This window comes from Adiantum capillus-veneris, chromosome 15 (genome assembly GCF_014529385.1).
Source record: "Adiantum capillus-veneris isolate H3 chromosome 15, ASM1452938v2, whole genome shotgun sequence".
In the NCBI taxonomy this organism is placed as follows: domain Eukaryota; kingdom Viridiplantae; phylum Streptophyta; class Polypodiopsida; order Polypodiales; family Pteridaceae; genus Adiantum; species Adiantum capillus-veneris.
The window spans coordinates 97,209,747-97,227,273 of NC_140945.1; the positions used below are offsets into that span (position 1 = coordinate 97,209,747).

The following is a 17,527-nucleotide window of genomic DNA, read 5'->3' on the forward strand; positions in this document are numbered from 1 at the left end:
ACTTAGAGATGGGTAATGCCTCTAGTCTACTGAAAGGTGTTATAAACTTGGAGATGGGTAATGCCTCCACTTTATGTGAGGGTGTTCAGAGTAAGTTTGATGATCAACATGTTTCCAGCCTTTTAAGAATGTTCCAGACTCCTCCACAACGCAGCATTGTGTTTGCATGGGATGCATCAGACCTATGGTTATGGTTAACCGCTAGAACATATAGAGGTAAGATCAACATGGAGATAAAAGTTAAGGAGCCATGGATAGAAAAAAGGCTGATAGAATGCAAGAATGAAGGCCTCATTCCCAATTTGGTGCTTTTTTTTTCAAATAGTGCATCCTCTCTTTGGAGAGAGGTAAGTGGATTACGCTTGTATTTAAGCCGCAAGGTAGGTGGCTTATTATCAACATTAGAAAAGACAGCTGACATGTTTGAGCACACCCAAGAGGAGCATGATATGCTTTCTGGCTTTTCCAGTCGCGGCAGTAAGAAAGATTTTGAAGACAACCGAAGCTCACCACACCAACAAGGCAGCCATATATGGTGGATTCTTGCCACACTCTTGGCAATCATAATTTTTAGTTCTACCTTTACAGGAGTCAAGATGCTCATTTCTCCTCTCGCTGCTTATGGTTACAAATTGAGTCCTATTTGGCATGCAAATTTTATTGTTCAGACATTGCAGATAATGATCCTATTCTTCACTTGGGATCCAGGAGGACACTGGCACAAAGTTCTAGAAGCCATGGGCTTCCCATTTATTCATCCCACACTATTACAAGAAACAAGCTCTCATCTGGACCTGTTGCAGATTCATGAATATTCCAGAAATCTCACCAATGGCCAAATGGATAGTTCAGAAGGCAACTTGATATCGGCTCCTACAGATCAGCTGAAGAAGAATCAAAGTCAGGGCTAGAGACATGAATTCCTCTAGCCAAAAGGGGAGGGCTAATGATAGCCAATTTTCAAGAAAAAAAGAAAAAATGTTTAAAGCACGGCAACACCACCGAAGGGCTCGACAATTCCCCGGTCAATCAGTGAGCCATAAATTCTCTCTCTCTCTTCCTTGTCCCCGCCATGGCCCATGCAGCCCAGCTCTGGTGGCACCCCTGGCCATGGCCCGTCACTATCCATCATTAACCCCGGCTTTCGCAGCCCCGGCCCCAAGAACCAACCCCAATCGGCGAGAAGCACAATACGAGGAAACAATGAAAACCCATTTTTTACATTCACCTTGCAGGCAGTAGGCCACCACCAGTTTGGCCACACTTCCCTCCATTATCACCAGAAGACAGAGGTCTCTCTCTCTCTTGCTCAGCTCCACCATCTCTCTCTCTTATCTTTGCTCCTGTGTCACCTAGCCCAAAGGGACGCATAAAACAAGCCCGCAGGTCGCGTCATACTCTCTCTCACGCTCTTATGTCAACCTGAAGGCGTGCAGCACCGAAGCCACCCCCTCTCTCTTATCCACACCCACACACCTTCTCCCTCCCTCGCCATCTCACCCCCGCCCTGTCTCTCCCTTGCTCTCTATGTGTCGAGAAGCCCGCAGGCCGCGCAATAAACGCATCTCTCTCTCTTTCTCGTAAAACACACACACACACACACACATTCACTCACACACACACCCACACTCACATACCGCATGCCCCTCCACCCCCTCTCACACCCTCACGCACACACTCTCACCCCCCCTCCTCGCGTCTGTGTCGTCATCGCCAGGACGTCTTTAAAAAAAAACATATATATATTATATATGTAATAAAATTACACCCTCTCCCTCGTTCCCACGCACGCACTTTTGTTTACACACACCCACACACACTCACATAACCCCCACATACGTACACACCCATACATATATGCACGCACACACAACACATAAACCCATACATACACGGACACGCTTACACACACAAAAATAAATACACCGAACACGCACGCATATACGCGCACACAAGAAAAAGAAACCCAAAGGAATCGACGTCATCAACAAAAAGAAGAAGAGGCCAAGTCGCGCACCGCCGACACCGAAACAAGAAAAGACACCGAAGGCATGCCTCGGTCGGCGGCCCTGAAAATGACAAAGGCGCTACATAGACGCACCAACGAGGCCTGCCGTTCACTGGCATCTCGTCCACGATGCCCTCTTCAGTGAAATCCGTAGGTTTGTCATCATTTTTCCCCAGTTTCAAACCAAATCTTGTAAAAATCCCAATCTGTAAATTATCGCCTCTCTCTAGGTGATGGCCACAAAGGCCCACCTAGGATTTTTCATTTTTAAAATCCCCAAGACAAATCAAGGGTCAACCATCTAGGACCCACCGCCTTGCTTTGTCTCCCCTGATTAGGGACCTAACCTAATCAGACTGTCCTAAAACTAAAGCAGTCAGCACCTATAAAAGGGCACTGAGAGGTCACTATCAAGGGGGGCTGCGGCAATTTCACGGGGACGTCAGCACTTGGTAGCATCTTGGTGGGAAGGATTGGCAACACTTGCATCACGAGAGAGGGGATTGAGTGTAACATTTTGGGAATAAGCACTATGTGAAGAAGCCATATCACCTTGACTCCAATGGTCGCCACACACACACTCACGCTAGCAAATCCTCCGTGTCTATGAGTCACCTATAGAGAATGCACCATTAGGCTCACTATCTCTCCCTCTATCTCTCTATCACCATGCTTGCCACCTCGCCGAAATAAGGTTGCTATAAATATTGCATGAAAATCGTTCTCCCTCACACCCCGAGGGTTTTCATCACCTGCATCTCTCTCTCTCTCTCTCTCTCTCTCTCTCTCTCTCTCTCTCTCTCTCTCTCTCTAAGTGTGTAGAGTTTGTGTTATTTCCAATCACTGTTGTCCGCGTCCTAGCCGCTCAAAGCTAGGTGGTGCCCCTATTCACTTCATCATGGCCGGCTCGGCATGCATCGGCTCCTGGCGTTTTGAGGCCATCGGGGACCGTGTCGCGCTTTGCACTTGTCATTTGCCAACACCATCACATATTTGAAAGAAACACCCCTTGGTGCAAGGCAACAATATACTTCTTACTTTTGGTTATGTTATTCTTATCATAGACTTTGAAGTCTAAGATCTTTCCTCTCCTTGTTTTGCAGTGCTTGGCACAAAGGTTACTTTTGTGCTAAAATCGATGAGTGTCAAATAGTGAAAGGTGGAAGGTTAGAGAGGTTAAGTGTCACCATTTTTTCTCTAAAAAAATCTTCTTTGTTATATCTTGCAAGGTAGGTGCTTCAAATCTATGCTTATTAAGAGGTGGATAATCTCATCATAATGTATATTTTAGGATTGTTTATTCCCATTTGGATAAAAATACTTGCAAATTTGTACAACATAAACTTAACAAGTATCTTTGTTATACAACTTGCAAATGTTTAATTCATACATGTTTTTGTTTGAAAAGTAGGTCTGTAACGCGTCATGATACAAGTTGACCTCTTACTATGCTAGTTGAGTGGTGGTGTTTGCAACAATGGCTCAAGGAACTGTCATAACATGAATCTTCACGGTGGCACAAAGATCTCCTCAAGAAAAGTGGCTCCCACTACACTAAGAATCATTATGCTAACATGGAGAGATCCCTAGTAGGACAATACAATAGCTTTCCATCAGCAACACACCCTTTCCTAAAATGACAGTACCCCCGCCAAATATATTTTTATGTGATAGGTCACCCCATAAGCATACCATGTCATGGAATGGATGCAAGAACTATGATTGCACTACCCCTTGTAAGCTATTCATGATTGTATGTTTATCAAAGTCAATGAGAAGAAATTTTGACTTTTTTGTTTGTTGATATATAAGAGCACTCTAGGTATAGCATATTCTGAGATTGTTTAATAAGTTAAATAGGATTCGTTTTCATTTAACGTGTAAATTTGCTTTTGTTTGGTAAGATTATACATGAGAAGACATGATAAAGTAAAAGAGATCTTTAAGGAATAACCCTCGGTGAGATTCCTACTATGCACTTGTGACACCATATCTCTCCTTGAACCCTTTGATTTCTATCGTTGTGGGGAGTCCAAGGGGGGACCTATTTTTGAATTTTAGCAATATGAAGTTTTGGTTGTTTTAAAGTTTGTACACAGTCTAGGACTTCATTATGATTGTTTTCCTTCATTCTAGGGACCCCTATTTCGCCATTTTGCACGCCCTTGTGACCCCTCTTATTGAGAGTCTCTGGGGCCTTAAAATGGAAAACATGGCCTTTTTTTAATGCATGGCCATGAGATAGAGGTGTAGTGTTTGATGTACTCAAACCCCCCCCCCCCCTCCCCCCCCCCCCCCCCCATTTTACTCTATGTTCAGGCAGGTCAAAGGCCTCACAAATTCTGTGCACTTAACATTAAGCATTAGAAATTGACCAAACAAGGAGCCAATTTTTATTTCCTTGTGTCCATCCCCTGTTCTTGGGAATGTTTTGGTAAAGGTATTTCTTTGGTATTTGAAACTACATGTGACCTCTACTTTTATAGTATCCAACCAAACGTTCATTGATTAGCATTTTACATAGGCACAAGTGGTACATATTTTCTTTGTTAACAATGTATGCGTCTATAATTTATGTTAACCGAAGGTTTATTGATTAGTATACATAGGCACGAGTGGTACATATTTTCTATGTTAATAATGTATGCATCTATAATTTATGTTTACACTTTCTCTATCAAATGAGCTACATAGTAGAAGTCAAATCCACAATTTAATAGTTAAGTTCACAAGGTGATAGCTATTGGTATCATCTTTAGCAATACCAAATAAATAGCTACCAATAGCCAATGAATAGGGATATTTAAGAAGATTTGATACCAAACGCTTGTCAACACTACTCAAAAAAGGTGGAAACTCAAAGGCTCTACAATATGTGTATGCTCAAACATGAATCAATAATAAGTTAATTGTTTACCTATCAATCACCGCTATACATCAACAACACCATCTGAAGTTATTCTTTCTATAAGTCAAGCTTGGCATAGGCATACTAGTATGGAGACAATAGCATGTTGGAAAGCAAGAATTTGGCTTTCTCAACTTGTGAAACGTTGCTAATGAAGCAAGATATATTCAACATACCCAAATGAGGACATCTTGACAAGTTATGATCCACTTTACTAAGAATAACCATTAATGATTAAATTGAAATCAAAATATTGCTTGAATTTCTTCATGGTGGAGTGGTTAAGACTTGAGGCTTGAAACATCTTAGAGGCAAATCAACAATGTTTCTCAAATCTGTATGAAACTATAGTAATCTAAATTAAATACTCTCACTAAATATAACACCATTTAACAAAAAAACATATTTACATTGCACCAAAATGAGTATAAATACAAAATAATTTATCAAGGAATCCAACCTCATGAAAAAAATTACAATCAAAGGGAGACAATGTTGTTGTCAGGCTCCTCTTACAGGTGGTTGTCTTCCTCATCGAGAGATTCATTTACACTTGAGTATTTGTGTGTCTATGCCACTAGGGTAGATAGTAATAATTTATGGAGGACTTTTCTAAGAGCTCCTAAAGAGTATGTATACCCAAAGTATACCATCGAGTGACTCTGTTTCCATTACGAGGCAGGATTGGAATCATCAGACCAGCGAAAATTGGGAGGGAAACGATTATCGTTAACCGAGGTACATTACTAATCATGAATTAAAAAAGAAATAATTTTTAATAGAGACTGTGTAAGCCAAATGAGATGACTCATACCCAACTTTGGAAGTCGGAAGTTTTGGGTATGAGTTGAAATGAATGATTTAGGGATTAACTTTTCAGTCCTACCAATTAATAAGCTAGACCCATACTACGGGTAGTTTCAGCCCCCAAGTAGACACGTACACTCAGAAAATCTGTTGGACAGGCAGATTCACATCTCTTACATCCCACACAATCTTCTGTTCTGGGAGCAGAAGCTATTTGATTTGCCTTGCATCCATCCCACGGTATCATTTCTAGCACATCTGTAGGGCATGCTCTTACACACTGGGTACAACCAATACATGTATCATAGATTTTCACTGAATGTGCCATTGAGTCTGTTTACTCCTCTTAAATCAATATGGTGAATTCCTAGTAGTTACTTGAAAAAAAGAAAATTTCTTCCCCCCCCCCCCCCCCTACCCGAATACTCCCGATAAGCTCTTCTCATCACTTTCAAAATCTATCCAATTAAGTTTTATTTTGTAAAAATTTCTCTTTTTTTTTTCTACCCAGGGGATAAGCTATATATTGAAGTTATGGTAAACAAAAAAAGGTGTTAGTTAGCAAATATAATTGGAAGAAAGTATCAAACTAATTTGTTGAGTTGAAAATATTTCCGTCGAGGGAAAATTCAACAACTAGGTGTTTAAAATTGTATAACCTATCAATCAATCACCATTTTAACAAATTCGATTGATCGATACGAGTAGATCTCCTGTTTCGATGTATAGAAAGGGCAATAGCTAACCCGGTAGCAGCTTCAGCAGCTGCAACGGCTATTACAAATACTGTAAATATTTCCCCAGTCTCTCGGTTGTCAAAAAGATTTGAAAGTGTAATGAAATTTGAAGTAATCGCGTTAAATATTAGCTCTAGACTCATGAGTGCCCTAACCATATTTCTACTCGTAATTAGACCGAAAAAACCTACACATAAAAGATAAGCACTCAGAATTAGTCCTTGTTCAAACGTGATCTATTAAAATTCTCCTCGAACATTTTGATTTGATGAGTCAATCTATCTTTTTTTTTCCGGGGCTTCGATATAGATTTATATTTAAATAATTCTCCGTCGGTTAGAAAAATGTAGAATTTTTGTTGGGTGCTGAAGTAGCTGATTTCTTATTGACAATAAATGCATCTTCATTGGGTGCTAGATTAATTGCTCCCACTAAAGCAGCTAGGAGAAGTATCGAGAGAATTTCGAATGGTATTACAAATTCTCCCATTAATTTATATCCAAGTTGTTGGACATTACTTCCTAGTGTGCCTGATGTAGAAATTCCCGATTGAGGAATGAGACTTGAGTCAAACCATTTAGTATTGTGAATCACAAAAGATAATGTTGAAAAAAGGATTGTGCAAGTCCCTGCAGTAATGATATAGCCTATGCCACGGGCAGTAGTCTCAGAACCTGCCGGTTCATCAGTAATCGTGACGGCAAATACGGTTAAAACATTTATGGCTCCTACATAAACTGGCAACTGCGCAGCAGCTACGAAATCTGCATTCAAAACAAAGTATAATAAAGATATACAAGTGAAAACCGACCCCGGAGAAAAAGCGAAATTAATTGTATTGACAAGTGATACTGCGCCTAAACTTCCCAGCAGGATACCCAATTCTACCAGTGCTAAAACAAAATCGTGAATTAATTCTGAGATATTCGTTAGACACAATTACTTAAGTGTTTCAGCTAAATTTTTTCATAGTGAATACTTAATTTTTTTATTTTATTTTTTTCTTTATTCAACAGTTTTTGAGCAGACAGATTATCCAAAAAGTTCTTTGAGCAGGTAATTTGTGTGGCAAATTATGACTTGGGTGCCAAGTTTTCTTGCTCCCAAAATTTATCTCCCAAAAGAATTTCTTGAATTCAAAACTAATTGAATTGAAACATCTTCAGAGGCGGGAGGAGGTAAACGCCCCAAAGTTGTTTGATCAAAATTGAGTTCATGACGATTGTAACTGAAAAGTTCATACTCTTCGGTCATCGACAGACAATTTGTTGGGCAGTACTCAACGCAGTTCCCACAAAATATGCAGACTCCAAAATCAATGCTATAGTTTTACAATTTTTTCTTTTTCACATTTTCACGAATATCCAATCGACAACTGGGAGATTGATCAGGCATACGCGAACGCGTACTTCGCAGGCAATACATTTATCAAATTCGAAATGGATACGTCCACGAAATCGTTCGGATGGTAATTTTTTTTCATATGGATATTGAACAGTTATGGGTAAACGATTCGAATGATCCAAGGTAACTGCAAATCCTTGACCAATGTAGTTTGCGACTTCGAGAACTTGTTGACCATAATTTTGAACTACTGCTTCAAGATTCTACACAAATCTAACTACTCTTATCAGAATCATTTAACATGGTAGCAGGTTCCTCGGGGACCAATAATACAGTGTTTTCCATCTTTGGTAGCAGGTTCCTCGGGGACCAATAATACATTGTTTTCCATCTTTGCACATGGTTGCTTACCCAAGTGCTCTCAAAACAAGTAGACTATGTAAGTAAACACCATATTTTGTGAGCACAAAGTTATAAAGTACACATTCTAATAATCTAGTGACAACTATACAAAGAAGAAATTAGAAGGAGAATCTTTGATAAGTCTTCATAGATAACATAACTTACTTGCATTGTGAGACTCAATCAAATGCTACATAACCCTAGATGGTCCATCAAAGCCATCAACAAAATAGCACACCCCAATGTTATTAGGTGTGAAGCCTCTAGACATCGAAAGCCATAAAGATGTTGGTTGTCTCCAGCATGATAAACTTAAAGATAGAGATGATGTTAAGATTTAAATTAAGCTACAAGGGTAGTTTTCTTACCATTCTATCTTTATGTTGGAGGTGAACCCTTGCAATGCCCACTCACCATTCACACCTCCTATTGTTGTCATATGCAAGTCATGTGAGCTCATACTTTTGCCACCTTTGTAGTGTGAGTGAATGAAAGTAAGAGGACAATCTTGTTTCATGTTGTAATAAAGGTGAGAGAAGGGAGAGGAGCTAGCTTGGTGTGAAAATACGTGGTGGGCAAGGGGAAGAGATGGGGGAGGAGCTTGCTTGGTGCTACAATGGAGGTGGAGAAAGCTAGAAGAGAGATAATGTTGGACTATAGGTGGTGCATGTGGTTGTTGGAGCAATGGAGATTTTGGAAAAGGGTTTGTAGAGAGAGAAAATCGTTTTCAAGAGAAAATCACTTTTTAGCTATTGAATAGATTTAGAAAAACTTTGGAGGGTGCAAAACGATGTTTCAATTTTTTTGAAAAAAAAACAGAATTTTTTGTTCTTTAGTGCATATTTTTTTACTTTTGAAGGTCAAAATTGCTTTTTTGACCATGAAAAAGATTTGGGAGCCTTTTAAGGAGGAAAAATTTAAAATTTGATTTGTTTTTTTACTTTTTAGTGTATTTCTAAATCCAGGCCAAAAATTGGGGGAAAAGAGGTCAAATCAGCCATAACGTCATTCATGGCGTCAAATCAGCTTTCAAGCTTTTCATAAACATGCTCAATTTAAGCATACGAGGAGGAACCTCATTGCCCAAAGCAACACACCATCTCTTCCACAAATTGTAGACTGCTTCAGAAAGGCATCTACACTTTGGTCATCACCCTGTATAAGTTCTTCAATGGAGTGCCATACATCAGTTGGGTCCTCTACCTTCTTGAAGTTCTCAAGAAAAGCCTTCTTTACTGCATCATAAGTAATCATTTGTGGAGGTTGTGATAATTTTAACGAAGACTCATACTCATCATACCATGTCATTGCATCCTCTTTCAAGCAAAGAGAAAAATTTTCAGCATAAGCATTGGATCTTCCTTATTTGCAATCAAACAAGCAAACTCAAATTTCTCAATGAAGTCCTCAATATCTTCATCTACATGACCATAAAACTTTGGAAAATATGTCATTACGTCAATGAAACCTGTAAATTGAAGGTCGCTTCAAGTAACTCCTTGATCTAGTGGGCACCAAAACACTATTGGGCAAAAGAAAAAGTGACACGTCTCTATAGTTTTACAGTCCAAGAGCGTTCAAACTTGTATACCAAAACAACTCTTAGTAAATCCTAACCAAAAGATCTATGCTCCCTTGGGAATCTACAAGCACACGCCCACCCAAAGGACCATAGCACATATGAGCAAAACCTTGTCAAAGCACGGATTTATAGCACACGCCAACCAATGCCTAAGAAGAAAAGGGACTCCCCTTTCACCATTGAACATCACAAACCCACAATTTCAACATCAATTCCACAATTCATAGATACATGCCCTCCCAATTTGTATGTACATAATTTACCACTAGGTTGTCATAGCCAAAACATGCAGAGAACTAAACGTACCTGAAGAGCATAACTCTAGACTGACAAGAAAGTTAAAGATTATTGAAATTGATTCTATATGCCGCTATGTGAAAAATTGACGCGAAAAGAGAGCTATCTCGGTATGACCACGTAGAGACGGCAAGAAGGTGAGGGCAAACAACTGCATCCAAAAGCATCAAGGAGGCACAACGACCCAAAACCTACAACTTTATCAACTTTGGCTGAACTTTTTTAAGTTTTTACATGAGTTTTAGTTATATACAAGTCTCGCTTCAGAACACTAACGGGCACTTACAATAACCCAACAGTTGGCGCTACACTCAGGACTTTGCAATGTATGTATATATGCTTGCTAAAGCAAGCTACAAAACCCACAGAAAGAAAGCCCACACACCCTTTTGACATCGGGTGTCATGTCCATATGTACAAATTTACAAAAAAATGGGTTGTCTGAAATGCACGCAACAACGCCATTCCCTTTCAGGTCACACACTTTCTTTTGCAAGGGACCCTGGTTAGCTATTTTAGTACTTCTAGGTATACCCAAAAAAGGTTTATTTTCCTTGGCATTTGACAATGGTAGGATTAAAACAGGCCGCTCTCAAGGAGCCCAAAAATCATGATTTTTGGGGCTCCAAAAACACGTGACTTTTGGGCTCCAAAAACATGTATATTTTATCCTGACTCAACTCATTGTACCCTTCATGATAAAGCTCCTTGGATAAATTTTAACCAATGATTGCCAAAATCCATAGGCGATTTCCTAAAAAGTTAGTGCAAAAGCCAAGTTTGTGGTGAATTATAAGCATATTGCAAAACTTCACCCAAGATCTATATATGATGGAATTGGAAAAATCAAGTTTAAAAAACCAAATCGGGATTTGATGTATTTTTATGGTACAAATGTCTCACTACGTTGGGGATAGTACCCGAATACCTTGGGGGATGAATGGGTATGGAAAGTGAGCTTGTTATGGAGCCCCAAATTTTTTTATTTTTGGGTGCTCCCAATCTTGCTGGAGATTTCACGTTTTCAATTTTTTTCATGTTCAAACAACTAACAAGAATCACATGGAAGCCAATTTAAGCCCTTTGACCTTCTCCAATGGCCAAAAGTTAAATTGAAGCACTATAAGGATTTTTATGAGACCATACACTCTTGGTCAAGATTTTTATCTACTTACCCTACTCCTATATATGCTAATCCAAATGAGCAAAAATTTCCTAATCCATAATGGTTTGATAGGTGAAATAAGGCGTCCAAAGCTGTTTAAATTGAAGTCTAACTCACTCAAATTTAAAGCAAACACAAGGAACCACAACTTAACTGTTTAAAAGAATCCCTAAAAATGTATTCCATATCTCTAGCTACCTCAAGCGTCACACATCTCTACTAGTATCCTGCCTAGAAGTAATATGGATGTATAGATGAAAACTAACAGGTGAAATCTAATCACCACAGGTAGACTCTCAACGAATTTCGCAAGTCAATAAAAAATCAACCAATTTTGGGCATCGATAAGTAGATTAAGACAAGTGGATCAAAATACCCTTGACAAAACTTGCAGCTAGATGCTCTAGATTGAGAAAAATAGCATTGCATTGACCTTTATACTATGGTCATCGTGTTCACATGTAGTGTATGACCAATTAGGTTACAATGTGGAAGCGAATTGTCTCAACTAGATAACACTAATCAATGTAATATAGTTGGAATGCAAAGAATCTTGCAATAAATTCCATCTAAAAAATATGAAATTTTCTTAACAACTAGGTTGGCTTTCGTCGACGACCCTAACCTTCTTTGTGAACCCTCCTCTAGGTGGTATGAAAAAGCATGAGATGAATGAATGAGCACTTTAGGATGACAAGTAGGATGATGAATATGATTCCATGTAAGCTCTAGGCATGAGCAGTATGTGAGAATGCAATGATGAGCCATTATGCAAGCAAGAGTAGTGTGTAAATAAGAGGTGACAACCATGTGTCTATGCCTATAAAAGAAGCCCTTGTAATCTCATATTCAAGATTACTAGAATGCAAAATCAACTAATATAGTTTGAATCTATATTGTGTCTCTCTATCTTCTCAATTGCACACACACACACACACACACACACACACACACACCATGAATGCTAGTGTTACTTATCCTCCTAACACTAAGACCCGATACGATAGGAAATTCCCCCCACTTTTGGACCTTTGTGAGCAAAGGTGGTGTACTACTTCTCCATGTGTTGTAAAGGTAGATCACATCTTGTCATCATATGCTTGCATGGATTGAGAGATTGTGTATCAATTGTTGGGAATAGCCTCTAGGATGCCTCCCATGCCCTAAGGGTAATGTGATGAAGCTAAAACTTTTGACAAGGGCTTCAAATTTTCATGGATTGTGAAGCAAGCCCTAGTTTCACAATGTCATGGTGAGGAACAAAATGTTTGCAGCAAATGACCAAGAGAGCATCATAACAATGGTGCTCTATTAACAAGAATAAATTCTACACTTCACTAGCATGAATCAATGCCTGAAAGACTTTGGTGTTATCTAAACAGTCCTTTATTCACCATTACTAAAAGTTTACCTTTGGTTGTCTACTTGTTTGTATTAAAGAAAGTAAGACATGTCCCCTTTGCAATGTGTTTTTGGCATCCAAATTGCTGACTTCTGTTGGGTCAAAATCGACTGATGTTCCCTATATCTAGCCTTATGCCTTCATGTGTACATTTCCATTCGCATGAGAGAGTCTTAAAAGACATGTTAAGCTTCGAGGAGTCGATGAAGAGCGAGGACTTTAATAGGGGTTAAATCAAGAGTGAAGAGTTGACAATATCGTTTGTAAAAGCTCTTTATCATCGTCCACACTTTGACTATGCAAGAGAACACATAGGTAAATAAGGATACCATAGTGTTTCTTATTAAAAAACAGGCCTCTTTCTTATTGATGAGCGCCACAAATGATGTGGTAAAAAGAATACACCCTTGCTTCATCTTGGACAAACATATAGCTCTACCCATGATCAATTTTATGTTGATTGTCTCCCCAAAACATGTAGTCCAATGGATTGAGTGATTGTGTGGATGTGGAATGACCAAATTTGCTTCCCAATGGCATACTCCTCAGTAATCAAAATATAAGAAATGTAAGCTCCATAGTGATGTATCTCTAGGCAGTAAGTGCTCACAATTTTCAAATAAACAAAAATCCTTTCAACAAAATAAGGAGCGAAGTGGGCTTACTTTCAAGGGTGCATAACATTACCTTAAGGGAAGGCCAAAGTTAAAGTCTCACATATTTTGTAAAGCAAGCCATCTATCACGGTACAAATGTGCACTCTCACTAGTCCCTTTTCCCACTTGAAAATTTGTTTCTTAAGTAATGATGTCTATTGCTTACCTTTCCATAGAGTGAACATTTAACTATACTCTCCTGATGGCTTCTAAAAGAGCTAAATTCAATACATCCATAGAGCAATGAAACTCTAATAAAAAGAAAAGAGTAGGAAAATAAAAAGAAAAGAAGCACGGTCGTGCTCCGGCCCCTTTTTATAAAAAAAATACGAAGTTAAATATAGAAACCACAGAGCCTTTTAACTTGGAGACTTTTCATTCCTGGTGCCAATTTTGCTACCAAGCTTGATAGTTTCAATAAAAGCTCAACTAGCCATGGTTCCAAAACTTTTTGTTTGCATACTGGCAATTGCTGCCGTCTTGCAAAAAACATACACAAGGGCGCAATAGACATGGGAACCAACAAATGACTATTCCCAAGGTTAACCTTTGATTGTCAATTTGATTGAAATGCGTAGGTTGGGTATTAAATAATCCATGAGAATTTTGCTATTTGTAAGAAAAAATATATTCCCACTATACAACACCAAATTACTGGCTTACTATTTGTTCAGATTGACAATAGACAGTAACTGTAAATTCACACCTGACCTTTTGGTCTTTACAACAACATTGAAGTAAAATGATGCTGCTGCCAATGGCAAAGATGATGCTGCCTATGCATAACCACAAGAAGCCTCCGAAATACTTCGTCTTTGAGGTCGTGTCTTTCTTCTGATCTCCCTTAACTTGAACTGCAAATTGGTGGAAAGCCTCGCTAATATAAGCTTCTTGGGCAGTAGTACATTATGAAGAGGATTTCATCAGGAGACGTCTGTAGCTGCAACATCCATACATTTGCTTGGAGATCAGCAACAGGAGAGTGTGCTTTTGCAATTTGAAAAGCACTATTGATGAGTGCAACATCGATCTCACAGCAGACTCTACGACTTGTAGACTGCCACTTTAAGCTTCATATTATATAGTCGCATGTCGGCCAGCGGGCCCCTTGATGATTGATTCCTGGCCTTGAACTGCATTAATTTGCCAATTTTCATGCATCCCAAATCAGAACCTCAAACTCACCATAATCTGCAGAAGAATTCTCCAGCTCTTTTGTACGTTTCTCGCTCTGATTCGCACAAAGATTTTGACCTGCCAATTCGCCTCCTTTTAAGGGTAGCTTGCCTATTTTACTCATACATAAAGTGAAGAGGTTTTCTAGATATGTATGCTTTAAGTTCCCCTGCTAGCAGAAAAAGGTGTTGGGTATCCAGCCAGGATATCGGCAGAACGAGTTGGATACAAATCCCCATATCCATGCCGTGACTTCGGTGAGACAGGAGCACTCAAAGAAGGCCGAGCTTGGGTTTGAGAAAATTCATTACTTCGCCTTGGGCTGGCAGGCGGGATCTTTGCCTTCGGCTTGCCAGACCTTCTATGGGGTGATACAGGAAAATTTGCAGGATAATTGCTGTGTTCTACATTTCCGACAGGAGGACCTCTTTGAGGACCTGGTTGGGCACTTTTTAGCTCATACGCAGGTCTGTATGATGACCGTGGTGAAGATGGGGCACTTAAAGAGGCCTGCAAACCAACAGAAGACAACGTGGATGAGGCAGCACGAACTTCTCCATATTCCTACTGTTTGATAGAGAAAGAACTAGACATATTCACATCATATTTGACAATATGAGTTCTATGGCTAAGATTTGTAAGCCGTCATGTCTTCTTTACTTACCATACTGTTCACTACATCAAATGCATGTACTGCATTATGATGGGAGTCACTTTGAATCTTGACAAATGGATGTTCCAACAGAGCACTTGCTGTAGGACGATCTGCAGGATTTCTTTGCAAACAAAGCCTGAGGAAAGACTTCCCCTCAGCAGATAAACTCTCAGGGATGGGAGGTGCACCTACTTTGGTAACCTTGAACATAGCTGCTGCCTGATTCAGTAAAAAGTCATGTGTTTAGACGAAATGGTGGGCAAACACCAAAAAAATCTCAAATTATATTCAATCATAAACAAACTCACAGCTTCAAGATCACACCAAGGAGGCCTCCCTGTGACCATCTCTATGACTGTGCAGCCAAGGCTCCAAATGTCTACAGCATATTCATAGCCCGTATTTGTTGCCATTATAACCTGCAATATTCTACAATGTTAAGAAAAATATATCACAGGCCTTCAATGTATTCTACCTGGCTTTGCCTCACAGAATGATGCCTGAACCTTTCACAATATTTGATTAGAAACATGATTTGACTCCACATAGTTTAAAATACGGTTCTCCAAGGAGCTACTGACAGTAGTGCCCTAATAGCCTCGATTCTGCTCAACTCTCTCTCCTCTTTTCTCAGTAGCATACTGGACAAAGCCCGTCCAGGGTCTTCCACGGGATACTAAAGCCTAGCATTGTGAAAAGTATTCAAAATAGTACGCACATCTACATTGATCTCCTTTCTGGCAGCAAGAGATACAAAAGATTAGCACACACAACGCATTTGAGCTTGCTGCATCCTAGAACCATTAGTCAGGTCGACAAATTGGATAAAACTTGGAAGATACAATGGACAGATAGACCACACACAATATTGGCCACAATGACGCAAGGAAATCTCTCCCAAGGTGAGAATCCTGCACAGAAGTACCCTGGCACCATACCTCTGCCTCTCAAAAGCTCATGTTGACACCCCAGAAACTGCAGCAGAACCCTACGCCTGGTCAACTGCACTCTGCATGATGCCTCACCACCTTCAAGGGAATTCCCATTCATCAACACAGTTCCATAACATATGCATCAGGCGTTTCCCATTATGACTAGAGTAGCATCTCTTTTGAGGGTCACCCTTCGCAGGTGGCATTGAAATTTGCTACAAAAACATTTTGATCCTCTAATCAAAACGAACTTGTCAGAGGCCTTGTTTTTCAGGCAGAGCTTGGGGTAGCAGCACATGATGTGAGACTCCATTACCCATGTTCTAAAGTCCTCTCTTTTTTCTGCCACTCAGTGGGTAAACTATGTTTACTGACAAAGTACTATAGCATTCCCATTAAGCTCAAGGGTGGGCGTAGAGGTAGGCATCGTGCCATTGCAAGCTGAAGTCCAGGTAGCACATCAACCAGAGAACCCTACCCAACGGCTTTAACTAAACGATTGCCTGTGTGATTTCAGCTTTAAGTACTGGTTCAACTTGATGGGAGAATGCAGCTATGCAAAGACAAAACTGTCTGATTAAGAGCATATGAAGGAGGTCCTACTAATCTTGAGATTCAGCAATGAAATACCTTTTGGCACCGAGAAATGATTATTTATTTGCCTTCTGGGAGACCAGAGGACATTTGCAAGGGTATAGCTAATGTTTGATAATCAGCACGAAAATTTTCCTTGTGATACAGTACCATGATACGTCATGCAGTAATAAAGCCAGGGACTAGCCAAACATCCAACTGCACTACCAGCAGCCTGCTTTACTTTCTGTGCCCTTATTGTGTGATCTAGCCTGTGTCATTTGAGTCTGGGGTGAAATTCCCTTTCTTGAATCATATCAAACAAAGAAAGGTTTGCAGCTTTTGAGCAGATAGTAATCGATTTTCTTCCAGGAAAAAAAAGTGAAGGTATTTAAGGCATATTCCATCCTGCATGATGAATCACATTCATATACATATAGTAATGAAAGCACAAAGAAAAAACAAGGGAAGCTTAAACCCCACATTCATTGCATCACCAGAGAGATATTGGAGACTATAGCACATTGCATCGAAGCAACAAAAATAAACTTTTCAAGGTCAAGGCTCCGGAGGGAATGGCACAGGATGGGGCAGGGGTTTCTCGAAATAAAAAATTGTTAGAGAGTTTAGTACAACGAGATTGTACAATTTTAATATCCATGGATGCAATCTGTGGATAAAAATAAGAGATGATCTTTGAGTGCTCTGTTTTATGTTTACCTCAGGAGCCATCCAATGTGGGCTGCCCTTTAGCGAAAAAGGTACCCCTTGCTCCTTTATCTGCATCAATTGCAATTTTCACCATTTTCAATCAAAACCATAGTATTAGAAGTTTAAAATGAGAATTAAAAATAGCTGTTTCAGGCAAAGGATTCAATTTTGT

The 17,527-nt window shown here is 39.6% G+C and overlaps 1 protein-coding gene across 2 annotated transcripts in view; it reads right to left on the minus strand.

Annotated features, from left to right (window-relative positions):
* Window positions 1-13,660: 13,660 nt before the first annotated feature.
* Window positions 13,661-17,527, minus strand: part of LOC147441126 (uncharacterized) — a 31,426-nt gene continuing 27,559 nt past the window's right edge. The window contains exons 7-10 of one of the 2 annotated variants that reach the window (XM_086482846.1): window positions 17,365-17,424; window positions 15,448-15,558; window positions 15,149-15,358; window positions 13,661-14,994 (exon numbers count right to left, since the gene is read on the minus strand). In XM_086482846.1, coding sequence (XP_086338972.1) covers window positions 14,644-14,994; window positions 15,149-15,358; window positions 15,448-15,558; window positions 17,365-17,424 — 732 coding nt within the window. In that variant the 3' untranslated portion in view covers window positions 13,661-14,643. The remainder of the gene's footprint in view (window positions 14,995-15,148; window positions 15,359-15,447; window positions 15,559-17,364; window positions 17,425-17,527) is intronic. The other variant, XM_086482845.1, reaches the window with a different exon arrangement.